At 41.3% G+C, this 27,358-nt stretch overlaps 1 protein-coding gene across 1 annotated transcript; it reads right to left on the reverse strand.

Annotated features, from left to right (window-relative positions):
- Nucleotides 1-25,410, reverse strand: LOC129705481 (putative solute carrier family 22 member 31). Its single transcript, XM_055649071.1, has 9 exons — nucleotides 25,395-25,410; nucleotides 24,452-24,578; nucleotides 22,936-23,090; nucleotides 19,990-20,158; nucleotides 16,878-17,023; nucleotides 15,488-15,596; nucleotides 14,490-14,704; nucleotides 9,593-9,704; nucleotides 1-3,981 (listed from the first exon to the last, which is right to left on the reverse strand). Exons 1-9 carry the CDS (start codon nucleotides 25,408-25,410, stop codon nucleotides 3,576-3,578), a joined length of 1,455 nt encoding a protein of 484 aa, XP_055505046.1. The 3' UTR covers nucleotides 1-3,575.
- Between the last annotated feature and the right edge of the window lie 1,948 nt (nucleotides 25,411-27,358).

Here is a 27,358-nt window from a genome sequence, read left to right on the forward strand (position 1 = left end):
TTATGCTCCCCATATGGTTGATATAAGCCACCACCATAGTATTATCAATCCGTAACCACATATGTACGTGCTGCATTTGAAATGCATATGTTTTTTAGCCCAATAGGCGCTCACCAATCCCAAGTAGTTGATGCCCGGTATGTGTAGTAACAATGTTTGTGAATTGGTCCATCTGTTACCTGTGCTGGATATGGAGTTTAGTTGCTCCCCAGCCTAAAGTATTGGCATCGGTTTTTAATAACCAAATTGGGATTGGTGATGATAATAGGGCTGAAAACTATGCCAAATAGATGTCTACCCACCACCTTAGTTGTGATATAGCTTCAGTGGGTTAATTCATGATTTGATTATAGTGACCCAAGTACCTTGGCAAAGTAACAGTCATATGGACGGAATTATTATTGAAGCCCAGATAATCCTTGGTAGTTAACGCTTCAATACTGGTTTATCTGGGCGTGGGATAAACCTCAGAGCTTAGGGAGCTGTTTCGTAGCTAGAACTGCTGCCACAGCTAATTCCTTTGTTTCCCCTAATATGAGGATATCATCCAATATATGCCATGATTATGCTTGTTTTCTTAATATTTCCATGGCCGTTTGATATTTATAATAGTTTTAGGGCAGAAGTTAGACCATAGGGACTGCTCTATGCTCCTATGGTTGCCCTAACCGGGATATCCATTATCCAGGTAAAATTTTTAGGTATCTATAATGATCCTAGTGTATGGGTATAAGATAGTTAGCATCTTCCATATCAATGCTCCCCTTAGGTATCCTTGGGAGATCAGATGCCTGGCAGTGACAAAAACCCATCTCCATCTTAAAGTGTATATATACTCAACAGATTTATTTTAGTGATATTAGATCAATGATGATGCTACATTCACCATCTTTTGTAGTTTCCAATGGTTCATGTTTACTCCCATGATCCGTTTAGTAATGAGCCTTTCTAGTTCAGCTTGACCTTCTCACTTCTCTTTTCTTAGAGGGAGAAAGTGCCCTTTGGGCGCATTGCTGAACTGGCGGTAATATGCCCAATTTGAATTCGTTTTTATCCTCTAATACTGTTGAGTATATTTTAGTTATTTGTGACAGCATCCCATGCTTTATTAACAAGTGTAAATGCCCCCCCCCCCCCGCAGTTAGTAGAACACCCTTGTTTAGTGTAAACTGGGAGGAACCAGACTTCCTACCTCCATGTTTGTTGTTTTTTCATGAAGGCGTAGTTTGCTGGTATGCTGGTGCTGTCGGTGGGGCGGCGCATTTTCCCATGGCTCCGCTCTGGGCCCCGTCTAAAAAGAACTTTGGGGGTAATGTGAAGCGGTCGCCAGGCTTTCACCAGTCCTTGTTTGATATCGCTGGTGGATGCCGAGGGGTGCTGCCAGCTGGGTGTTGGATGCGATGTCCTGCTCGTTCCATGGCCTGCCTTCATGAGGCACACAGGTTTAGCTGCCTCTCTTCCTGCAGCAGCGGTTTGCATAGCCCCATATATTTGGGGTTGCGGGCAGGTCTATATGCACCATTGTTCAGTCGAGTATCCCAAATTTGGGAACATCTTAGGCATCAGCACCCTGGTAGTGCAATGGGATAGTCTCATCCTGGGAGAGTATAATCCGTGGAAAAAACGAGCAAAGGCGGTAACATCTTGACCCTACTGTAGAATTCGCTGCTTGTCTGCGAGTCTGCTGACCCAGCTGCCTGCGGATTTGCCTCTGGAAAGGCCTGCTCCTGCAGGGCTTTGTTGGGAAGATGGTCGCGTGGAGGAGCCATGTAGTGGCCCACGACACCCAGTAGCTCTTCCTGATCCTGCTCCCCTGGCATACTGCTGTTCTCGTCCGCCTGCCCAGCATTTAAGCCAGCCCAGCCCTGGCCTCCTTAGCTAGCCTCAAAAGAGGGAGCAAAAGGGTGTGCTATAAATTGGAGGAGGCATAGCTCAAACTCCGCTGTTGCATCAATCCCTCGACAAGGGAGATGGCTAGTGCAATAGCACTGGGGTAGGAGTCAGCTCCCTTGGCATTCAGCCAGTGCCCCTTTATTCCTGGAGGTGAACTCCATGACCTCCTCTGGCTTGGGGAGACAGACATACTTATTTTTGCCTTCTCCAACCTGTTCCAGTTTTGGAGGAAGTTGGCTCCTGTAGAACCTGTTGAATTGGGAAGATTTTTCTCTTACCTGTCTGTAGAGGCTGCCTGCCGTTTTCCAGGCGGCATTGTGGCGGTTCCCGGGCGGCGATACTCTATGTCAGGAGTCTGCAGGGCTGCCGGTCGGGTTTTTAAACTTCCCGCCGGTCCGCTGCTGTTACCAAACAGCTGTTCAGCGGACCGGCATTAGCGCAGCTCCTTGCAGCGGTCCGCAGCGTTTGGGGTCCGGGTAGCGCCTTTTGCCCGTCCACTGTCGGCTCCACGCTGGAGTCGAAATGGGGCCGCTCACCATGCCTCTCTACTTTGCTCCCCCTGGAGCAAAAACCACAAGGCCCGATTAAGGCAAGTACTTACCTCTCGTCCCTGGATGCGGGAGCTGCCCGACTCCCGCTGGCCGCGTTCTGCACAGCTGTGCGTAATGCCGCATGCGCAGTAGAGCTGGGTTCTTCACGGAATCACTCACGTGACTCCGAAGTAAAATCTAATTTAAATCTACATTTGGGGGTGCCACAGTGACACAGAGGTAGAGTTACTGCCTAACAACGCCAAAGACCTGAATTTGATTCTGACGACAGGTGCTGCCGGTATGAAGTTTGTACATTCTCCCTGTGACCGCGTGGGTTTTCTCCGGGTGTTCAGATTTCCTCCCACATTCCAAAGATGTACAGGTTTGCAAGTTAAGTGGCTTCTGTAAAATTGTCCCTAGTATGTAGGATGTGAAACTAGGATATCATAGAACTAGTGTATGGGTGATGGTTGGCATGGACTCAATGGGCCGAAGGGCCTGTTTCCACCCTGTATCTCTAAACTAAACTAATTAATAAAATGGGCCAATAAGTTGGCATACAATAAGCAATTAGATAAGTTTAACCGTTTTGCTTGCTATCAGTAAAACGTCCACAAAAACATTTGGTCTTGTATTATAAAGGAGCAAGAAATTAGATCTCAGCAAACCAAAAGAATTTCAAACATTATTCAGCCCAGGCTGATATACTAAAATGGTAACACACTTAGCAATCTGACACCATAGTTGATAAAAAATAGATTTTATGACTAGGTAGACTAGAGAAAAAAAAGACAGCAATAATCAAAACTGCATTGTAAATATTTGCAAAAAGCAATATGGCGCAAACATGGTTTTTTTCATAATTGACTACTGATGTACATAACCCAAAATGCATTCAATATTTATGCTATTAACCCCAAATCTCAATTTACAATCTATCAACATAATTATACATCTTTTGAAACTATACTTGTGCTTGAAAATTAAACTTCAGAGAAAAGTAACCATGTTAAACAGTTTGCAAAACTATCCCAATCAGATCTTAGAACATACAAATGCAGCAATTGATAAAATACTGGTTACTGTGGTGCAGAATATGAAACAGCAAGAGAGTATTTTTTATATTTCCTCATGTACCCTGAAGCCTGGCTAGATTGCTGATTCTTGGGTCTTCTTGATCACACTTCCTCTTGTGGGATCTTGTGACTGAATAGGAATGTTATTGGCCAACACTTTCTTGGTAGATGTAACAAGCTTGGAATAGCTTTCCGGATTATAATTGCCATTCTGTTTTGAATGCAGCAAAGGAACTCTATCCTTGTTTCTGAACAATAACATCGGAGGACGTCTCTGATTTTCACCATCTTTTATAGAATCTGGCAGTGGTTTCCGTTTGCTTTCTGGAAGCAACATGATGCACAACACTGAGAGGACAGCAAAAGAGGCAAAAACTACATGATGAAGAAAGTAGCCATGTTTATTGTGGAGATCCATGATTGGGGATGTTGCTTTGCCAATGCAACCTGTTGCCATGATGAGGCCTAAAGTGGCACCTCTGTGAACACATTTTTAAAAGGAGAAATAAATTCACGAAATATAGGCAGCACAATATACATCTAGGCTACAAGTGCTTCTTGAAAATTTTGTACAGTTGATTATTAAGAAATATAAATAACCTGGCTAATATTGGCCCAGGATCTTTATAACATGAAAGCTGATAGTCATTGCTGTTAATTATGGCCAAATGGTACAGTTTTTTCAGGTAAGGAAGAAATATACACATAAAATATGACAGTGCTGAAGTTCACTAGAGTTGCACCTCTTTGCCATTCGCTTCTCCAAAACAACATTTGCATTCTAGTCCTCTTATTTTTCTAATCAATAAAGGAATTAATATCATCCGGTGTTAGAAATGTGACATTTCGTGTAATTGGCTGCTAATCAATCTCTCTAAATGACAATTAGAGCCTCATATTTTTTAGGAAGTATTAAATCGTCAATGTTTAGTTAAGTATTTTCCTTGGTCTTTTTCCACCCTTTGTTTTGGCTCAACCTAATAACTGATCACTTATGTTGTTGATTTTGATTTATCCCATGCTTACAATGAGTTATGGGCAGAAAATATTTTGAAATGAAGAAGGCCAACTCTAATCAATGGCAGATGCTGGAATGACAACAAAATACTGGAAATATTTCAGTAGGTTAGGTAGCACTTGTAGAGGAAACAAAAGTAAGATTTCAGGTTGGTGATCTTTCATTATATTACACCAACTTGAAATATTAATAATTCTCTCCTCAGATGCTGTCTGGCTGCTTTTTCGGTTTTCATTTCAGATTTCTACATCCTGAAGTTAATTGCTGTTCAAATGTATAGAATTTCATAAAATGTGACTTTGTATGGTCAATGTAAATTAATGGTTGTAGATTCAAGCATAAATAGAAAAGACTCTGTTATCCAAAACTACAATTATTAGTATTGTAGCATATTTTTGTTAAGACATTATTAATCACCAGAATTTACTGTTCAGATTAGATAATAAATATCTGTCGACAATTGTGGTTTTGGATAACAGAGTCTTTTCTGTTTATTTATGCTTGAAACTACGACCATTAATTTACAATGACCAAACAAGGTCACATTTTATGAAATTCTATACATTTAAATAAAACAATATTCAGAATAAAATCCTTTAATTTCCTCTATTATCCCCAAGAAATTCATACAATCATTTCTCTTATTCTTTAAGATTCCACTGCCAGACCTGTCTGTGGAATATTCACAGTGACCCTGATGGATTAAAATATTTTCAAAAGAATAACTCATCGGCTCGACAAATGGTACAAACAAGGCCTAGAAAAATCACCCAAATTCTAATGATCAAAAGTGGTTAAACATTTTTAAAAATTTAAATAAACCATTCATATGTGGAAAATTATGAGAAGAGAACCTTGGACTATATTGGTCTCTTTCAAGATAGTTGAAGGACATTTATAAGGGATCAGGTAAAAGGATCATAGCAAAAGGATTTGAGTATAAGAGCAGGGAGGTTCTACTGCAGTTGTACAAGGTCTTGGTGAGACCACACCTGGAGTATTGCATGCAGTTTTGGTCTCCTAATCTGAGGAAAGACATTCTTGCCATAGAGGGAGTACAGAGAAGGTTCACCAGACTGATTCCTTGGATGGCAGGACTTTCATATGAAGAAAGACTGGATATTGAAGATTGAGGGGGGGGATCATAGAAACTTACAAAATTCTTAAGGGGTTGGACAGGCTAGATGCAGGAAGATTATTCCCGATGTTGGGGAAGTCCAGAACAAGGGGTCACAGTTTAAGGATAAGGACAAAGTCTTTTAGGACCGAGATGAGAAAATCATTTTTTACACAGACAGTGGTGAATCTGTGGAATTCTCTGCCACAGAAGGTAGTTGAGGCCAGTTCATTGGCTATATTTTAGAGGGTTAGATGTGGCCCTTGTGGCTAAAGGGATCAGGGGGTATGGAGAGAAGGCAGGTACAGGATACCGAGTTGGATGATCAGCCATGATCATATTGAATGGCGGTGCAGGCTTGAAGGGCCAAATGGCTAATCCTGCACCTATTTTCTATGTTTCTATGTTTCTAAACCTTGCCATCTAAATGAAATGTTCACTTTGCAAGCCAGCAGTATACGCTTACCTAATAAAGTAACAAGGTGGAAACTGACAAGAGTACAAATTGCCATTAAGAATGACACTGCCTTGATCGCTAACCAGGAACTAATTATCAGCTAATCACGTTGAAAAAGAAAATAAAGAGCACGAGATTTCAACACGAGTACGGAGTCTGCCTAGTTAGTAGAATTTAAGCAAGTGCATTTGGCTACATTTATTGAAGAACATCCATAAATGGTAATTACTTAGACTAGATTCACTAACATGATTTGAAAGCAGAATAAGTGAATTATAATAGTGGTAAAAGTATTATGGTATTTGTCAGAGGTGAAACAGAGACCTGAATACAGTTATTTGGTTAAATAATCCCAGTCATCTGTCTAGTTACATACTGCAAAGTCTTTTTTTTTTAAAGGATAGAAAGGTTGGAAAGATTATTTTTTTACTATCACAATATCAATATTGTCAATCAAGCTAAAAACTAAATTTCAACCTTGGGGGTTTCTATTCATTAATATAGTAAATTATGTGAGGGGTGTGAATACACTAATGGTGACAGCAGGGAAGAAAAGTCCTTCCAGTCTGTGGCATATGCTACAATTAAAATAACAACAGAAAGATACTAATATCTTCTGATTTCTACTACAAACCATTGGCATATGATTCTGGGACAAGCAGGGCCAAGTATTGGCTTTATTACTTGGAAGTCGCAATTTTTTTCCATAAAGGAGTGGAACACGTCAGCAAACATTTAAGCAACAATTGCAACAATTTTCATAATCTTAAGAATTCAAACCTATAGCATTAGTAAAAATAAAATTGTCAGCACCAAATTAAAAATATTCCACATAAAGATGCTTACATTATGCATTTTTATCGTGACATTCAATATATTTGTGATACAAACAAATTACTATGTTAGAGCAGTTGCTACAAATTCAGGGTCTCAAATTTGGTAACTTGCTTGTGAAAGCTCATAACTAAAATCATAAGACCATAATATAATACAGATTGAACACCGATTTTCCGACACCCTCGGTTCCAGAGCCTTTCTAGATTATCCTTTCCAGACCACCTGAGGTCACGTGATAATCAAGTTCTTCTTGCGAATGAAACATAAACCAAAGGAATAGTTAGATCTCAAACCGGATGTTGAGCAGCCAGGTTGTTGTCTCTGCGTCAATGTCTGCCAGGCCCTGAGCATCATTTGGTGGGTGTTAGAGTGGGCACTCAGAGATGACATGGTTGGCTGTCTGTTGTTCTGCTCCGCATTCACAGACTGGGCTCTGGCGGAGCCCCCATCTCCACACGCTGGCATTGAAACGCCCAACTCCAGTACCAAGTCTGTTGAGCTTCACCCATGCTCCTCTGGGGAGGTCAGACCCTGGACAGCTTTTATCTGGTGAAGAGATGTAGTTGTGTAATGGAGATGAGGTTGCCTTCCACTCCTGCGACCAATTGCTGGCTATCCAGCATGCTTTTGTCTCAGTTGGCTGGATGGATGCTAGGAGTTGTTTTCATGTGGAGCAAGGGGGTGACCAGACTTCAGTCGGGGTGGCCTCTGTTCTCTGCTGATAGCCTGATGGAGGAGGTGATCTGGGTCCATGGCACGACGAGATAGTGCCAGAGTTGCTGCTTGCCTTCGGATCCCTGCAGGTGGAATGCCTGCAAATATAGGGAGATGCTCGACTGGAGTAGGTTGAAGGCACCCAGTGATGGTTCACAAGGTGCTGTTCAGGCTCGTGTCTACCAGGCTAGTATATCTCTGCTTCTACTCCATACGGGTGCACTGTACTCAGCTGGGGCATACACAATAGCTAAGGCAAAGGTGCAAACAGTGGATGGACTGGCTCCCCAACTTGTTCCTGCCAGGATGAGGCCGCTACGTGCCATGACCTTGTTGTGGAGACCAGCCAGGTGTTGACGAAATGTAAGCGACCTGTCCAGCTTTACGCCGAGGTAAGTGGGTGTTTGTTGGAAGTCCAAGTGCCTGTTGTTAACAAAGACAGCTCGCTCTCGCTTAGCTTCCTTGTTGTTTAGATGGAATGCTGTTGACACTGTTTTGCCTTCACTCAGCTTTAGACGCCAGTGTCATAGGTATACTGCCAAAGTGCCCACGTCTTGACTTAAGGGGCTTTTGATTGTCTTCCACTCTTTGTGTCTCATCAGGATGACTAGATCGTCAGCATACCCATATTTTCTAGCGATGGTCTCTGGGAGGTCATGGATGTGCAAGTTGAAAAACAGCGGATCCCTGTGGGTCGCCATTCTTCAGTCTACGTAGCCTACTCTGCTGTCCATCACTGGTCTTAAGCACAAAGCTGCAGTTTGATATCAGCTCCATCATGTAGAGTACCATGCGCCTGTCTGGCAGCACCCGAAGTAGCTTTGCAGTTAGTCCCTGGTGCCACACGGTGTCATAGGCAGCTGTCAGATCTATAAGAACAACTCCTGCCTTCTCATTTGCCTCAAAGCAGTCCTCGATGTCTTAGGTGAGGAGGTTACCTGGTCCGCAGTAGATCGACCTTGGCGGAAACCAACCTGCTCGTGGGGCAGTTGAGGGTCTAGGTTGGGGGTGATAAGGAAATGACAATATTCCCCTGGCTCGCTAATGACACCCCTCCTGTGTCTCTAAAGCACCACGGAGTGCCAGATACTTAAATAAAACAAATATAAAATGTAAACTGAATGCAAATGGAATGACCTGCCGACCCATCCCCAGCTCCCACGGTCTCCCTGCCCGTATAGTCCTGACCTGCAAAATACACCAGTGAGCCCCTCTCCCACTGCTGTCAGCAATGGCTTTATCCGCTCCCCGCTCAACTACTGCCACCCGCTTCTCCTGGTACTCTGTCCAATCGGTCTCTTCCACCTCCTCCCATTGCTGCCGCCTCTGGCAGATTCCACCGGGGAAGCAACAGCAGGTGAGAGGAGAGGGACCTCCACGGTAACCTAGCCTTGTTTAAAATGAAATGACACAAAGTGCTGGAGTAACTCGGCCGACTGAATCAGACTAATGAAGTTCATCTATTCGATATCCAAGCCAATGTCATCGTTCCTTGTTCTGCAGAGGTCAAGACATGCTGAATTACTTCAGCACTTTGTGTCCTTTTGTCCATTAACCATCATCTGTGGTCATCACCAATTACAGAGACAATTACCTCCGCAATGGTCCGTCTGTTCACAGTAAGCCCTTGTTGTAATGGACCATAGTGGACGGGGGGGTGGGGGGGGGGGGTGGGAGGGACAAGAAGAGGCCGAACAGAGCGGCATGAAAGGGCTTCGCTGGTGCACCTTGCGAGATGGGAGTGGGGTCAAAAGCAGAGGCTCTAAACGGCTGTGATGGGTCGGCTGGTCATTACATTCACATTCAGTTTACAATGCCATCAGTGGCAGCTTAGGAAATTTCAAATGAGCTCTTGTAATATTGTCCAGGTGGGCAGACCATCAGCTGTCAGAAAATCAGTGTTCAACCTGTATAATAAAATTAACAATGTAAAATTGTCATACATACCTAACAACTGTTGGGACAACCTCACTGGCAAAAAATATGCTCAATATACTAACGGAACAAGCTGAAACAAGGCCCAGGATGGAAAGAGTCAGATGAACACCTTTATGCAAATCTGAAGAAAATAATTTGTTAGTATAATGCCAAATAAATTCAAATACAAAAGTATCTTAATGTAGTAACCTTATTAACAATTTTATTCTCAATCAATTTTATTTTTTTCCTTCCATGGTCTGTATTAAACAATCCACAGCATCTGTGTCTGAGTCACCATTCAGTGGAAGCATGAATAAACCTTTCTATTTCCCAAAACTCTCCAGGCAGTCGTCATGTCTCATAGTGCCTCAGAGATGTGTTGCATTAATTCCTGAATGTACTCAAGTCACTGAACATCCACAACCTACTTGGTGAAGAATTTATCATTTCTGTCTGAATCAGATTAAATTAGTTTAGTTTATTAAATTAGTTTAGTGTACAGAAGTACGTGAAAAGCTTAAATTGCATGCTAACCAGTCAGCGGAAAGACAATACATGATTACAATAGAGCTATCCTGCCATCTGGGAAGAGGTACAGGAGCATTAGCTGCAAAACTAGCAGGGTGCTCCTCAGCTTCTTCCCGCAGGCTATAAGACTGATAAACTGACTTTGCCCCCTGCCAAAGTATCGCGCACCAACCACCAACCTGGACACACTGCAGCAGAGCCACTGTCGTGCCGCTGCCGATCGGAACACCTGTTGATGTTAGTAGAGTGTTAATTTGTTCATGATATATGTATTTTTATTTCTATTTAATTTTAATGCACACTGAATGGACACTGGTTGAGCAACGCTTTTTTGTTTCCTCTGGGTATGTGAATACTCAGGAAATGACAATAAAGATATACAATATTCAGTGTACAGATACATTAAAAGGGAATAACGTTAATAATGTTTAGTGCAAGATAAAGCCAGTAAAGTCTAATTGAAGATAGTCCAAGAGTCTTCAATGAGGTAGATAGTAGTTCAGGACTGTTCTCTAGTTGGGATAGGATGGTTCAGTTACCTGATAACAGCTGGGAAGAAACTGTCCCTGAATCTGGAAGTGTGTGTTTTCACACTTCTATACCTTTTGCCTGATGGGAAAGCGGAGAAGAGGGAGTGACCAGGGTGCGACTCATTCTTGATTATGCTGCTGGCCTTGCCGAGGCAACATGAGGTTGAAAGTAATCATGAAGCAATCAACTTGTTATACTGATGCTGTCCTGCATTTGAAATAAAATGAAATGCCTGAAGGTAGCAATGTGACATGGAGTCTCTTACAAATTCTAAGAGAAATATTAAGGAAATAGTCAGAATTTTTTAATTTTTTTTTAATGTTTATGTTCATTTTCACATTAGGCTTAAAGAAATAATTATGGACCTAAGATGATAATTCTGCAGACCTAGCGACCTGTATTATAGCATTTTAAAGATACAGTAGCTGTCATGGACATAGAAAATCAATTAGTAATCCTAGAATTCTGTAGATTCAGGCATAGATTCTACAATACTATAACTATTTTCCCGTGGCTTAGAGAAGTAAATGCAGCTCCATTATTTAAGAGAGGAAAAGTGATCAGTTAGCCTGATAGAAGGAAAAATGCTGAAATTTATTATTAAAGAATCGAGGAATCAACATAGATTTAGGAAAGGGAAATCATGCTTGATAAATCTGTTGGGAATTTTAGGTGTTGTTACCAGCAGAGTAGAGAAAGGCTAGCCAATAGATGTGACTAAATTAGACTCTCAGAATGCTTTCAATAAAGTACTTCAGGAGATTAATAAAAATAATATGTGTGTAGATTGGAGGTTTGGCTACTGGACAGAAAATAGTAGTCATTCTTTGGTTAGAAGGAAGTGACTAGTAAACTGCATTACAATCTCTTACGCCTCCATCCCCCACCAGGAAGGTCTCAGGCCCTCCTGTTCTTTGTTGAAGAGAGACCCAAACAATTCTTCTAATTCTCTCCACCACCTGGCAGAACCTGCTCTCAACCTCAACAACTTCTCTTTTTGACTCCCCTCACTTTATTCAGTGATCCAAATATACACTGGCACCATCCAACCATTTCTCTGCATCATCGATAGAGGACAGCCTCCTGAACCTTAATGATTTGAACAACTTTACTACCAACTTCCACCCTGCCCTCAAATTCACCCGGACTATCTCTGACACTTCTCTGCCTCCATCTCTGCTCTATCGCCACTACAGGAGGCAGACCATTGACTGATGTCTCTATACATTCTCTGACTCCCAAAGTTATATAGATCACTTCTTCCTATCCAGCCTCTTGCAAAGATGCCATTCCCTGCTCTTAATTTCTCAAGTCTCTGCATCTGCTCCCAAGATGAGACTTTTCACTCTAGGACATCAGGTAATGTGATTACCCCCCTGGTGTTGTAGATGGATCTCTCACCCATATCTCCTGTAGTTCTATTCTTGCTCCCCCTCTCTCCAGATGGAGCAAGGATAGTTAGCCTGATTCTCACCTTTCACCCCACCAGTCTCCGTATCCAACACATCATTGTCCAGCATTTCAGCAATCTTCTGCCATAGTCAACGATGCACACCCATTTCTCCCACCCGACGTCTCCTCTACCCCCCAATATACCATCCTCTGGCTTCACATTTCACTTTCTCCTTTATTTATTTTACACCCTTTTGTTTCCTTTTCGTCTCTAGCCTTTGTCCATTTACCTATCCGTGTCCTCCAGAAATGCTGCCTGACTAAGTGAGTTACTCCAGCACATTGCGGATTCGTTTTTGAGCTCCATTGTGGACGCAGCTGAGACCATCACACAAACCAACTTCCCTTCCATTGACTCCATTTATACTTCATGCTGCCTCAACAAGGCTCGCATCTTAGCCACTCCCTCTTCTCCCCTCTCCTATTGGGCAAAAGATATAGAAGTGTGAATAAGCACACCTCCAGGTTTAGGAACAGTTTCTTCCCAGCTGTTGTCAGGTAACTAAATCATCCTACCACAACTACTATCTACTTCATCGGGGACCCCTGGACTATCTTTGATCAGACTTTGCCTTACACATTATTCCCTTATTATGTATGTATTCACTGTACTATGTATGTATACACTGTAAATGGCTCAATTGTAATCATGTATTGTCTTTCCTCTGACTGGATAGCACACAACAAAAAGCTTTTCACTGTACCTCGGTACACGTGACAATAAAATAAACTGAAACAGTTCTAGAATCTGTTCAATCTATATCATTGACATGGATGAGTGAATCAAGTGCATTGTATTCAAGTTTGATATAAAACAAGGAGACAGTGTTATGTTTGAAGTGGATGCACAAGGGCTTCTCGTGATATGGACTGGCTAAATGAATGGGCAATGATATAAATAAGAATAATGCTGATGTTAGAAAAATTAGAAAAGTGAAGTATTTATTCAATGATAGGGGATTGAAAAATATTTGTATTCAGAAAGACCTGGAGGAGTCTTTATATTTAAATTATTTGAAAGTTACATGCAGATTTTAATGGGTTTCTCGATCTTATTTTCTTTTAAGATAGAAACCCAATTAGAATCTTTAAACTCTTAATTTGATCTCCATGCAATGAGGGTTACAAGTTTGTATCTTAATAAGTTATTGATAATTTTCATTTGTTTTCCAATTTACTACCAATTTTATCCTGCTTGCAGGCTACTGATAACATATAACCATAAGAAATATTCACCACGTGCACTTTCCATGGACTATCATAGGACTGATGTTCAGGAACACGAACAACTAACTGATTGACTACATTTTCAGTAACCAAATGAGATTTGTGAAGACATTAATGACCAGGAAGGAAATACAAGCTCCTCAAATCTATAGAAGACAAGAATGTATCATGCAATGCATTCACCAAATAGAACTTCAAAATAATTAACATTTTGCATATCTCAATCACTACTGCCAAGCTGCTGTTGTTACAATACAATACAATACCGTTTATTTGTCATTTGAACCTCCCATGAAGTTCAAACAAAATTTGGTTTCTGCAGCCATACAACAAGAAAAGAACTAAGACACACACCAACACAATTTACACAAACATCCATCACAGTGAATCCCCTCCTCACTGTGATGGAAGGCAAAGTCTTGTCTCTCCCTTGCACTCCATTCTTCTCCGGATGCCAAAGTCAAAGTCAAAGCCCCCGGCAGGCGCTAGCAAGTCCCACAGCCATTCAAAGCCGCACAGGGCGATGTAAGGCCCTGCCCCGGGTCCGTATTTTCATTTGTTGCCTTATTTGCCAAATCCTTTACTGCCTTAGTTTGGTAACTAATAACCATATGTCATCTAAGCCAATACAATGCAAAGATTCCAGAATAGTTAACATGTTGAAAGTTATATGTAACATTGCAGAGCATGTATTTTCTACAATCTAAGCAACAACTACTTCCATGTTCACTAATAGCAATCTTAACCCAAATCAAGAATCATTATACACCTTTTCTCTATTATTTTACTGGGATTTAATGAAAATGATCAGGCTATTTTCAGTTGAATTTTCTGTAGTTATTACAAGACCTTTCACAGAGGAATAGTGAATTTACTACCCATCCTAAATAGCCCCTGAAGTGAGAGGCAGTTAAGGAATCAACCCATTGTGGGTGTAGAGTCACATTTCCAGATGGGGCAAGGATGCCAGATTTCTTTCCCTTATGGATATTAGTGAACCAATTTTTTTTTCCATTACACTCCATAACTTGATTTCTTGCTTAGCGTCATGCCATTCATTTTCCCTAACTGCCATTGTGGAAATCAACCTCTGGCTGATAGTTCAACAATGTAACCCTATGGCATATAATGTAGCTCAGTTCTGACTGCAATTTTTCCCAGTGCAAAGACAATTATCCATACTTACACTGTATAAGAGCAAGCAATAATAGCGATGACAACCCAGTGAAGATTGTCGAGAAGAGCAGAATGCCACGTCGCCCAAACTTGTTCACAGTAAAATATAGGAAAACCAGGGCTACACCTTCAGCACCAGCAATGACAAAATACTTCAAGTAGAAGTTGGGGCTATAACCAACAAGATTTTGGGAAAAGCAATGTTGAATTCCATTGCCAATGAACCTAAAAGAAAAGTAAATGCAAGATAATAAGTGGATGATTAGATAATATATAAGCATTTTCATAGCACAAACCAGATAACTTCAAATCTCTCGTAAATTACAAAAAATATGGTTGGAGATGACAATTGTCTATAAAAGTAGCGTTCAGGATAATGAAATCAATTAATAACGGAAACACAAAAGGTAATGAAAAGTTACACCATAAACGGTTAAAATATATCCAGATTTTTCATTAAAAGCGCCATTTCTGGAACAAAAGATTCAATGGCACCATCTGCGAAAATAGGCAACGTTTCGGGCCGAAACCCTTCTTCAGACTGATGAAGGGTTTTGGCCCGAAACGTTGCCTATTTCCTTCGCTCCATAGATGCTGCTGCACCCGCTGAGTTTCTCCAGCATTTTTGTGTACTAAGCCACTTAGTCATTCAAGGTAACTGCAAATGCACATTAGGTGCCAGCCTTATATCAATGAGTTTACATCTGAAACATTTATTGCTAGCATCTCATCAATATTTTAATTTGCCTCCATTTCACTTAGCTAGCATTTCTTTCTTAAATCCCAGTGGAAATTCTGAAATACTCTCCTTTATACAATTTAAAATCTACTTCTTTGGTCATTTATCCACATAGCTGTTTTTCTGGCATTTCATCATCTTGATGAAAACTACCTGGTGTTATGAGATTTTTTCGTCTCTCAATATTGAAAAGATGTAATTAATTTGCACCTGAGATATCAGGCAAACCATTGCAGAAAAAAACTAGAACACATTAACGAATAACTTACGTGGTGAATCCTAATATCAAGATGTTCTTCCAAGTAGTTCGTGCAGTGGTCATATCACAAAATGTATATGAACGAAATTGTGTAGGCTTTTCAAACACAGAATTCATCTCTGCAGGAATTTTGGAAATGGGATACATGGGGGTTGAAGGGAAAGGTTTCAATCATATTGAATACACTGTATGGCATAATATGCATGCTCAAATTTTAATAAAAACAGCACCATTTTGTGGCAGTGACTATGACAGATTTGCTGAGTAATTTGTTTTTACTGAAGGGCAGAACTTTAAAGAAAATATATTTCAAATTTTAAATGGGATATTAGTAACTTTAAGATGATTGTACAGATGTGAACTAATTTTTTTATTTATATTGAAGCTTGTGTCTTTCAAGCTTCTAAAATACTTTTCAGCAATGAGTTACTTGAAAGTGCTGTATACTAAGCACAAGAGTGTATTCAATGAGTCCTTGTTTCTTTAGTTCCGTGGAAGGATCACGATAATATGTCTATATGATAAAAAATAACCTCGCAATCGGATATTATATGATTCAACTGCTCACATGTGTATGGAAAGTTTTAGTCTGGGATTGAACAGCGAATACGAGGGTGCTAAATTATGCAAAACAAGCCCTCAAAAGATTAAATGGAAATAGTCATATGCATTTCAGAGAATTAATCTTTGATGGATCAGGAGGCTACTTGATTTTCAGATTACTTCTACAATTTGATGACAGGTAAAGTTGATCCTTCCGTAGAATTGAAGAAATGAATTGCATGGAATCTCCCAAGCCTACATGACTAAATGTTTTAATATATTTTCTTCCTCTGGAGTTGTGGTTTGGGATTGAGGGGGATTTCCTTCCACTCCAACTTTGTGAGTTATGAGCTGACTGATAATGCCACAGATCCTTCACAGATCAAACTAGAGGTCCAAATAGGGCACATAAGTGGGCAGTACATGAGGTGGTGAGCACCTCCTGCCGTTTATGCTCCCAATCTTTGTACCCATGTTTCTGCTTTGATGTGCAGTCACAGAACCTCAGGAAATTTTATTCAATGCTTGCTATTTTGGGTTTTTTTGTGGAAAGATCAAATTACCTGATCAATGGTTACAAAAATAATATAAAAATAAATATTACACAAAACTTGCTCCTGTGTTTCAAAGAGTAGATGTGCAAGTATGTCCATGGATTGAATAGTGAATGCGAAAACGTCAAATAGTTGGAGATCCTTTATATTTAGTTATGTAGAAAATTTGTCCACAGAAGATTAAATGGGAAAAGGATTACAAGTTCCAGGGAGGAACAAAGTTGATGTATGAGATGATTTATTTTGCTTTCACTGTCACTAAACACACTGATCAACAGACTGTTTTCTACATCATCTACATACCATTAAACAAATTGCATTGGGTGTATAATTCATCTTCCACATTGACACCATTACCAATTGCTATGCCTTGTAGTATTTGCTTACACTTCCCAATCTGTCTGGTTGCAAGGAGCCAACGTGGCGATTCAGGGAACATGGATGGAATGCTGAAAATTTCAAAAACAAGTTAGTTTAATAAGAATGTTGCATACCCATTGGAGAAATACTGGATACACATACTTTCTACCAAAGGGAATAATAATAAAATAAATATTAATATATGTACATTTAAAAATAAATTATAAACACAGAGAGTTGGAGTAAGTCAGCAGTCAGGAAGTATCTCTGAAGAACATGGATATTTCATTTTGGGACCCTTCTCCAGGCAGTCTAAATTAGGGCCCAATCCAAAATATCACCTATTCCCCAGAGATGCTGCTTGAGCCACTGAGTTATTCCAAGATTGTGTGTAATTTTTTGTAAATCATAATTTGCAGATCCTTGTTTCCACTCGATTTAAATAAATTATGCTGAGCTGACACATTTCATCTTCCCACTTTTAGATCAAGGCTTTCAACACATGATGTTTAGAATTATGGTGCCCTCTTGTGTCCTTGAATGGATTAGCAAAGAACAGCCATTCAAGTCCCATATTTAAGTGTAAATTATTAGGCTTTCACAAAAGCATCAATGGCCAGAAAAACACAAATTAAATTAAATAATTCTTCGTCAGCTACTTGCATAGAAGGCAATTTCAAATCATGGTAGCTTCTGCAACCCTGAATTAGATAAAATATCAGAGGTCAAATTAAATTCAGTTTTCCATGCATTTATATAAAACACAATTCTCAAATTGGACAGTGCTTCATAATAAGATTAAGGTTCTACATAAATTCACAAGCGTTGTAAAGTGTATATTGTTTGATTAAAAATATTATCAAAATGATACATCACAGAAATGATCAGCTTTGAAAAATAATATTCTGCTTTAATAACAGAGCCTTTCACCCCATCAAAGTCCATATACAACACATCATTCCCCAACATTTCTGCTCCCTTCAACATGATCGCACCACCAGTCAAATCTTCCCATCTCCAACCCTTTCTGCTTCTGCAGAGACCACTGCAACTCATTTCCACCTAAACCAACCTCCTCCCCAGATGCCTGGCGGCGGCAGAAGGCTCCCAGGAAATCTGGTACCCAGACAAAGAAAGAGCAGTGGGCTGCGGCCTTCAGGTGGGGAGGTCGGAAGCTACCGAGCTCAGCCCCGAAGACCAGAGAGCCGAGTAGGAGGGAGCCACTGGCGATGACTGACGAGAGGAGTGGGCCGGTTGGAGAAGGGCCATATTCACTCCAGTGCAATCAAGGTCGGCTACAGGAGGCCACCGGGACAAAGTCAGTTGAGTGAGGAGAGGAACGTTGATTCGTTGCAGCAACCTGGAGCTTACCTGGATCGGTAGCTCCAGGTGCTTTAATTGAACAGTACAGCGAGCATGTGGACCAGACTTTGGACTTTTTGTAAATGGTGTCAAAATATGGCAACACGTGCATGTGTGATCTATGCAAAAAGAATTTGCACACGTGACAATAAAGCACCATTGATTGAAGCAGGTACTTAGAGCACTGGAAGTGTGGATGGCCGTTGGCTCGTTAGGAGCTCATCCGCCCTTTGAAGGTCTTGTTTTTGTTCCTGCTGGGGGTCCACAGCCCCCTCCCAACCTGGCAGGTGGGGGAGACGGTTTAGTCGCCGACTATCCGACCATGGAGCAGGTAGCATGGGATTACATGGTACCTGTGGTGGGGGGAACTCCCCCCGACCTGACCATTATTTTATGTGGGTCAAAAGTAAAATAACCTACTACATCATTTCTGAAACAGTGACTGGAGAATAATTCCTCAAGTATTTATCTTAATAAGGGAATGGTTTAGCGTAGCATGTTTCCAAATAATAAAATGTAATCTAGGTTGTCAAAAGACTCACAATAATCTTCCAAACTTCCCCGGATACTGGAGAGTTGTCGAGGTTAGAAAATAGCAACTGCTGCAATTTTGTTGAAAAAATGTGTACAGGATCCAATGCAGGGGTGAGGCAGGTGAGAGGCTGGAGATTGGTCAGGAAGTATGGATATGAATTTGGTGAGAAACAGTATGGATATGAATTTGGCATAAATATACATAGAGCACTGGTGAACAACCATTTTCAGACTGGAGAATGGCAGGTGGAGGTCTGCTTGGAACGTTGGTATTTTACTTCAATAAGCTGGGCAAGTGTGGTAAACTTAAGGCTTCATACTATAAAACAGATCTGCTGACAAAATGGCCAAACAAGCAACAGGTGAAATCTAATACAGAGACATGTAAAGTGATAGATTTTGAAAGAATGAGAAACATAGGCCCCAAAATTGTGCTGACATCTCAGCTGGTCCTCAACTATCCCAATGTAATATATTCATTGCCTCCTCTGCAGCACAACCTCTGCTGATCCCTTCTTATCCCAGCACAAGTGCAGGTCTGAGAGTCAGCTGCAATTACAAAAAAAAGGCTTGACTACTTGCCCATTGCGTAACTGAGTTATAACTGCTTTGCTGAAAATGTACGTACATTTCAGACCACTGATTTCCAGTGTTTGGCCTTTTCAAATATCTGCATTAAGAATTGCTGTACAAAGAGCGGCCAGAAGTATATTAAGGTCAAATGGTACTCTTCTGTACTGCAACAATTGTGTGATTCCATGAAGGCGCCTCTTTTTACATTAAGGTCTTCGTTTTTTTTTTTTGATTGAGCTATTTGGTTTCCAGACATTTTCTTTGCCACTGTTCCACTGATCACATCTCTAAAGCACAAGAGATGGGGGGGGGGGGGGGGGGGGGGGGGGGGGGGGGTTTTCTAGATTAAAGGGCATAGCTTAAAGGTTATTGTTGAATATATCTCCATCACATTGAAAAGAAAAAACAAATAACTTCATGTTTCCAAAACAAAAGACTTCAGAAAGCTATCAACCTATTTCCTCCATTTATTTATGTCAATGCCATGTTCACATAAATGAAGATTTGACACTATTGCAAAGATTTTGTGTTTGGTATGTTTACATAAAAATAGTCAGATGGTGCTCATATTGTTCAGAACACTCACCACCAATAGAGGAGTAGTATTAGGAAAGGGGTAGTGACAACACCTTGCAAAATTCTCCAGTTTCTGCATAGTTCAGCTAAACCTGGCAGCAGCATCTCTCCAACCACTGTGCAGATCGATGCAGTTATCATGATCACCAGTCGGTGTGGCGGGTCACACATTTCCAACCCTGTAGTAATGATAGATAAAAATGGGGAGGAAGATAGAAAAAACATTAGTAATTGAAACTTGATTCTGAAATGGATTTGCTTGGCACTGCCTATTCTTTTCTGCATGTTAATCCATGTCAAAATTATATGAGGGAAGTGGCAAGCCTAGTGAGTAGTGTGACATTGCAAAGGAATTCCAATGGGAGGATAATTAATGCCTTAGAGAGACTACATGTGACCAGAAGAGGGAGCATTAATATAAAATACAGGGGTTGGGACATCTAGCTGTACAAGGCATTGGTAAGACCACATTTGGAGTATTGTTTACAGTTCTGGCAGCCCCGATATAGGAAGGATGTAATTAAACTGGAAAGAATGCAAAAAAAGATTTGTGAGGATGTTAATTATTAGGAGAGGCCGTCTTTTTTCCCTGGAACATAGGAGAGTGAAGGGGGATCTTAAGAGGTTTACAAAATTACAATATGAGTAGTATGGATAACATAATCATTATCCCAGGGAAAGGGAGTCTAAAGCTCGAGGGCATAGGTTTGAGATGAGAGAGGAACGATTTTACAGAGACCTGAGGGGCATCCGTTTCACACAGGATGGTGGATATATGGAACAAGCTGCCAGAGCAAGTGGTAGAACAGAGTACACTTATGACACTTAAATGACTCTTGGACAGGTATAAGGATAGGAATTGTTTGGAGGGATATGGGCATGGGCAAGTGGGACTAGCTTAGGTATCTTGGTCAGCATCAACGATTTGGTTAACAGAGTATAATACAGCGAAGTGCAAGGTGTTGCATTTTGGGAAGTCAAACCAGGGCAGGAATTTTAGAATGAATGGCATGGCTCTGGTGAGTATTGTAGAGCAGAGGGATCTAGGAGAGTAGGTATATAGTTTCTTGAAAGTGGCATCACAGGAAGATAGGGTGGTCAAGGAGACATTCAGCACATTGGACATCTGTCAGAGTCTTGAGTATAGACGATTTGAGGTTATGTTACAGTTTTACATGACATTGGTAAAGTCACATTTGGAGGTTTGTGTTCAGTTTTGGCCACCCTATTATAGGATAAATGTTGTTAAGCTGAAAAAACTGTAGGGAAGATTTACCAGGACTCGAGGGCCTGAACTATAGGGAGAGGTTGAGCAGGCTAGTACTTTATTACTTGTAGTGCAGGAGGGAGAGGGGTGATTGTATAGAGGTGTATAAGATCATGAGGGGAATAGATAAGGTAAATAAACAGTTGTTTACCCAGAGTTGGGGAATCAAGAGCCAGAGGACATGGGTGGCGAGAAATTTAATAGGAACCAGAGATTCAACTTTAAAAACATATATACACATAGGGTGGTGGGGATATGGAACGAGCTGCCAGAGGTGGTAGTTGAGACAGGTGCTATTGCAAAGTTTAAAAGACATTTGGACAGGTACATGGATAGGATAGGTTTAGAAGGATAGGGGCTAAACACAGGCAGGTGGGACTGGCGCAGACATGTTAGTCCGCAAGGGCAAGTAGGGCCAAAGGTCCTGTTTCTACACTATATGGCTATGACTCCATGACATAACTTGGGTAAAAGGGTTATCAGACCATGGATCAGAGAACAACATAGAAGGCTTGTTCCACAATGTCTATGCCTAAACCAACTCATATCTGCATGCACATAATCCATGTCCCTCCATATTTCTGCGCCTTTCTAAAAGTCTCTTAAATGCCACTATCGCATCTCCCTCCACCACCACCCGTGTGTTTCACACGTTTAAAATACATAATTCAAATTCAAACACTTTTCTCAAAAATTATAGTAACTTTTTCTTTCCACATTCACTGATTTGAGTTTGTATATTTTGGATGTTTTAATACAGCATGTAATTATTCTACCGTCCACCTGAAAGCTTAAATCACCCTCTAATGGGCCATACCGCCCAGGTTGAAGAGCACTGATCGACATCAAAGATATACACATGTTCATGTCATAGGATTAGAATTAGTCTATTCGGCCCATCAAGTCTACTCTGGCATTCAATCATGCTGATCTATCTTTCCCTCTCAACCCCATTCTCCTGCCTTCACCTCATAACCTTTAACACCCTTACTAATTAAGAATCTGTCAATCTCCACTTTAAAAACACCCAATAACTAGGCCACCACAGCATCTGTGGCAATGAATTCCAGATTCACTACCTTCCGAGTAAACAAATTCCTCCTCATCTCCTTTCTAAAGGTACGTCCTTTTATTCTGAGGTAGTGCCTTCTGGTCCTAGAATCTCCCACTAGTGGAAACATGCTTTCCAGGTCTTTCACTCTTCAGTAAGTTTCAATGAGGTCCCTCCTCATCCATCTAAACTCCAGCGAGTACTGCCTAGTGCTGTCAAACACTCATCATACATTAACTCAATCATCCATGGGATTATTCTCGTAAACCTCCTCTGGACCCTCTCCAATGCCAGCACATCCTTCCTCAGATATGGAGCCCAAAACTGTTCACAATACTCCACAATTGGGTATTAAGAGTTATTTTAAAATTATTCAATATCAGCTCATAATTAAATGTTACGTTTTACATAACAAGACAGCCTAGATGCTTATCGCCCATAATTTGATAAGAATCCACTGAAGAATTTAAAAGGCTGATTAAAAAATTGCAAAATAATTGGTGCTTCCGATATAATTTCCATAAAGCAGTTACATAATGAAATAGTTTGCACATGAAAAATGCAAAATTTGTGTATTAAGATAGGCATATATCCATTTGGTGTTTTTGATCTGCCCATCTAAGTTGATCTGTACTTACTTGCAACATATGCAGACAGGAAGAGTCCCGCCAATGCTATCCCACTGAACATTCGAAATACAAGAAACATGATGAAATCCACAGAGACTGAGATTCCAACGTGCAGAACAATTACTCCAACTACAGAAAGAATGAATGTACTTCGACGGCCCAGTCTAAAAATTAAAATTAAAATTGTGTCATTATTTACAAATCTGAAATAACCTGCATGGAAAAATACAGTATGTATAAAGTGTTAATAATTAATTGTAGATACAAGATATGATACAGACATAGAAATCTCCAATTTTAGGTAACATAACAAAACGTAACCCTCCTCTCCTCCCTGTGCCCTAGCTGGACTTGCACGCATTTCTCCCCTCCCCGTATATACCTTTCTCTGGCTTCACAATTCTCACCATTTCCATCATTATCTCACACCTTTTGTATTTTCATATTTGGCCTTTGGAATCCTGTTATCAAATAAAATCCTTTTGTATCCTCCTATCACTCACCAGGGTTGGCCCTGTACCTCCTTTCTTTTCTCTCTCCAACCCTCTATCACAATTAGACTGAAGAAGAATCCTGACCTGAATTGTCACCTATCCATGTTCTCCAGAGGTGCTGCCTAAATTGCTCCAGCAGTGTCCTTTTTAAACTATATATTCTTTTGTCCCAGCAATTAAGAAAATCCAGCAAAAAATACTTTTCAACTTAAAATAGAATTTACATCCAAAGTATAGTTAGGTGAACAAATTTGGTTAATAAGTGTCTTGGCAGAGGACAATTTGAATGCTGGCATGAAGCAGTGAAGGTATTCCCAGATTCTGAAAATACTTGAATTACAGCATCACAAAAACAGACAGGTATCACAGTTTAAGGATAAGAGGGAAGTCTTTTAGGACCGAGATGAGAAAATCATTTTTTACACAGAGAGTGGTGAATCTGGGGAATTCTCTGCCACAGAAGGTAGTTGAGGCCACAGTTCATTGGCTATATTTAAGAGGGAGTTAGATGTGGCCCTTGTGGCTAAAGGGATTAGGGGGTATTGGAGAGAAGGCAGGGATGGGATACTGAGTTGGATGATCAGCCATGATCATATTGAATGGCGGTGTAGGCTCAAAGGACCGAATGGCCTACTCCAGCACCTATTTTCTATGTTTCTATATAAAACAAAGTGCTGGAGTAACTCAGCAGGCCAGTCAGCATCTGTGGTCAACATGGATCGGCCCAAAACGTATTTAATTAAAATGACTTTGAAGAAATGTTACAACCCCAGAAATTTCACCTAGCCACATCCTCCAGAGATGTTGCTTGACCTGCAAATCATTACTCTGTTACTGCTGGATTTTTCATTGCTAAATTGCTCTATGCTGGGAAGAATAAAAAAGCATTTTCATCCATATAATCAAGTTATGCCAGAATAAAAAATACAAAGTTTTAAGTGATACAATTAAACATTTTTGAAATGTATAATTATATTAAAAAAAACACAAATTACTGAATGGTTTCAAGACCATGAATTAAAAAACCTTACCCATCTACAACAGTTCCAAGGGTCAAGAATCCAACAGCCCATCCAATGGAGTAGCCCACTTGCTCCAAGGGAATTTTCCAGTAGTTTTTGCAAACCAAATTCCACTTTAAAAGAAAGTTAAATATATCTCATCACAGGAATTCTTAGCATATATTTTGTCAGCTTCTCTCTTTTGCTCAAAAGCTCAAACATTGATAATCTTCATTTTACCAAAATCTAATGGGATTACCTTTACCAATACTCAGAATAAGCTCAGTTCCCTCCGTCTCTCTCTCTTTCCTCTAATCTATGGGGTTGAAGATGAGCTGTTTCCACTTCAGTTCTGTGGATTCCAAGATGGCTGAAAAGGCCAATGGGAGATCCAAAGACATTGCCACCAGTGGGGCAGGTGTTCATTGATGGAGTGGTTACGTTGCATTGGCCTTGGTACGTACATATCTTTTTACCCCCCCTCCCCCCCCACCCACATACTCGGGGTCTGAAGCACGTTCGGGGAACAGACCAAATGGGGTCTGCACTTGGTCTCGTATACTTTTTGTGTGTGCCCGTGTGTGTGTGTGTGCCTGTGCGTGTGAGAGAGAGATTTTGCCTTTGAAAACTTTTCTCCTCGAAAACCAGACTCAAAAACACAGAGATAATTACATATTTCGGTCGGGATTTAATTTATGATTTCAGAAATCCTAAATCTGGTCAATTATTTCCCCAGATTTTTAATAATATTGTTCACAAAACTAACTTTAAAAAAAATAATCGCCGCTTGCCAACTGCTGATGTCACAATGCCCACCAATTGAGGCCCACCTGCCTCCTGGCCGCACCCCCCGCTGTGGATTAATGTTGTCAATGCGTATGCGCAGTTTTCCACGAGGTACATTACTCCACCCACCCCCACGTTCTTCAAAAGGTGCAGAAAGAATGAGAATGTTCTGCAGCAAAGATCCTACAGCTCAGCTCCGCCATAGGATCTTTGTTCTGCAGATCGCGGGGTCAGCGATGCCTCACACGCTGAAGAAGTTTTCTCCTTGTTGCCAGCGCAGCTCGTGAAGCCCCGCACCTCCCCTCCCCGCCCGCTCATTCCAGCTGTGGGTTTCCATAGAGTCAGAAGCCGCTTCTGTCTCTCTCCGCATTTCGCAGCCCACTCACTCGCCCGGCTCGCCTCCACCCGTCCACCTCCCTCCTCTTCTAACCACTTCCCTCCCTCTCTCTACCCTTCAAAGGGAACAACCTCCTGTCCGGGGAGGCCCGATCGTCTGTATCCCCCCACCCCCCCGGTCCGGCTCTGTCACGCTGGTGGGTGCGCTTCCCTTTGTGGAAGCCACGATCGGCTGGTCCCCCCCACTGCTTTTCACCGTCCTCAGATTGCTCCGCACCTCGCTCAGTCACCCGCAAGCTGCCGCCCCGCCCCTCTCCTCCCCTCTCTCTCTCTCTCCCCCTCTCTCTGGGGGAGGGGGGGGGGCGCCCTCAAACCCGCGTTGGGGGAACAGACACAACACGGGTTTGAGGGAGATGGGTCTGTGGGTCTAATTTTGCCTTTGAAACATGTCTCCTTGAAAAATAGTTGCCGAAACGTGGAAATCTTTACATATTTCAGTAGAGATTTTCCTTGTGAACTCATTTTGTCAATAATGTCCTGAGATGTTTGTTAAAATTTTTAACCAAACTGACATTTTTTTTTTAAATATTAAGGTTGCCCAGTTGCTGACCTGGCAATGCCCTTTTCCTCGTGCCCCCCCCCCCCCCCCCCCCCGCCGCCGCTTGGAATTAATGCAGCTGCTGTCAACGCGCATGCGCAGTTTTCCACAAGGTACGTTAGCGCACCCACCCCCCCCCCCCCCGTTCTTCAAAAGGCGAAGAAAGATCGAGAACGTTCTGCAGCAAAGACCCTATAGCTCAGCTCTGCTATAGGATCTTTGTTCTGCTCAATCTCAAGCTCAGAGGCACCTCACGCGCTGAAGAAGTTTTCTCCTCACTGCCGGCGTAGCTCGTGAAGCCCCGTCCCTCCTCTCCCTATCCATGATCATGCTACCATATCGTGAAGAGGGGGAGGATAAGGGGAAATGAGCCGCACCTGCATAATTGGGGGCTATGGGTGAGTGGTGGAATGGGGTTGCGTTGGGTGAACAGGTGAGTGGTGGAATTGTGTGTTGGGGGAAACGGGGGCCAACGGGTCCCACGGTCTAGTAACATATAACAATTTCATTTGATAAACCAAAAAAAAAAAGAATCTTATACAGTACAAAACAATATACCCTGTAATGCTTTCAGAATTAGAAGAGATGTATTCCACAATTCTTCATCTTTTTGGTCACACACATGGCTAAATGGGCCTTTGCATTTGATAGTGTCAGGATAAGATATCCTGGGTGTTAGATCGCAGAGGGAGGTAATTATGAATGAATGATGAGAAAACTAGATAAAAGCCAAAGGTATACCTTCAGTTGCCAACAAAGATATTGCTTGAGTTCTATATACAGTGCCCTGCATAATGTTTGGGACAAAGACCCATCATTTATTTATTTGCCTCTGTACTCCACAATTTGAGATTTGTAATAGCATGGAAGCACGTACATCTGGAGGATCGTTGCGATGAAAGATGCGAATATAGTCGCGCTTGAAAAGACGCCAGGGTTCAGCAATGTCAGAGTCAAAGATCAGAGGACCAGGACGGCGAGACAAGTTTGTCATGATAGAGATAACAGGCACATAAAACAAATATAAAAAGAACAAAACTCGATAAACTTGAGCGGAGTAGGAAAGGATCATTTCTTGACACCATGTAATGAGTTGAGTCATACGCACGTCAAGATACAACACATATGTATTAAAGTCCACACAGCATTGGTCTGCAGGACGTTACAGTAACTAGCAGTTACTCAGACTGAATTACGTAAACAAGTTCTTGGTAATG

The sequence above is a fragment of the Leucoraja erinacea genome, chromosome 17 (genome assembly GCF_028641065.1).
Source record: "Leucoraja erinacea ecotype New England chromosome 17, Leri_hhj_1, whole genome shotgun sequence".
In the NCBI taxonomy this organism is placed as follows: domain Eukaryota; kingdom Metazoa; phylum Chordata; class Chondrichthyes; order Rajiformes; family Rajidae; genus Leucoraja; species Leucoraja erinaceus.

Coding starts and splice junctions, on each gene's coding strand:
- LOC129705481 (XM_055649071.1), bottom strand. Junction 20,159..22,935: donor CCTGTCTGCATATGTTGCAA/GTAAGTACAGAT, acceptor TCATTACTACAG/GGTTGGAAATGTGTGACCCG. Junction 17,024..19,989: donor ATACTACTCCTCTATTGGTG/GTGAGTGTTCTG, acceptor TGAAATTTTCAG/CATTCCATCCATGTTCCCTG.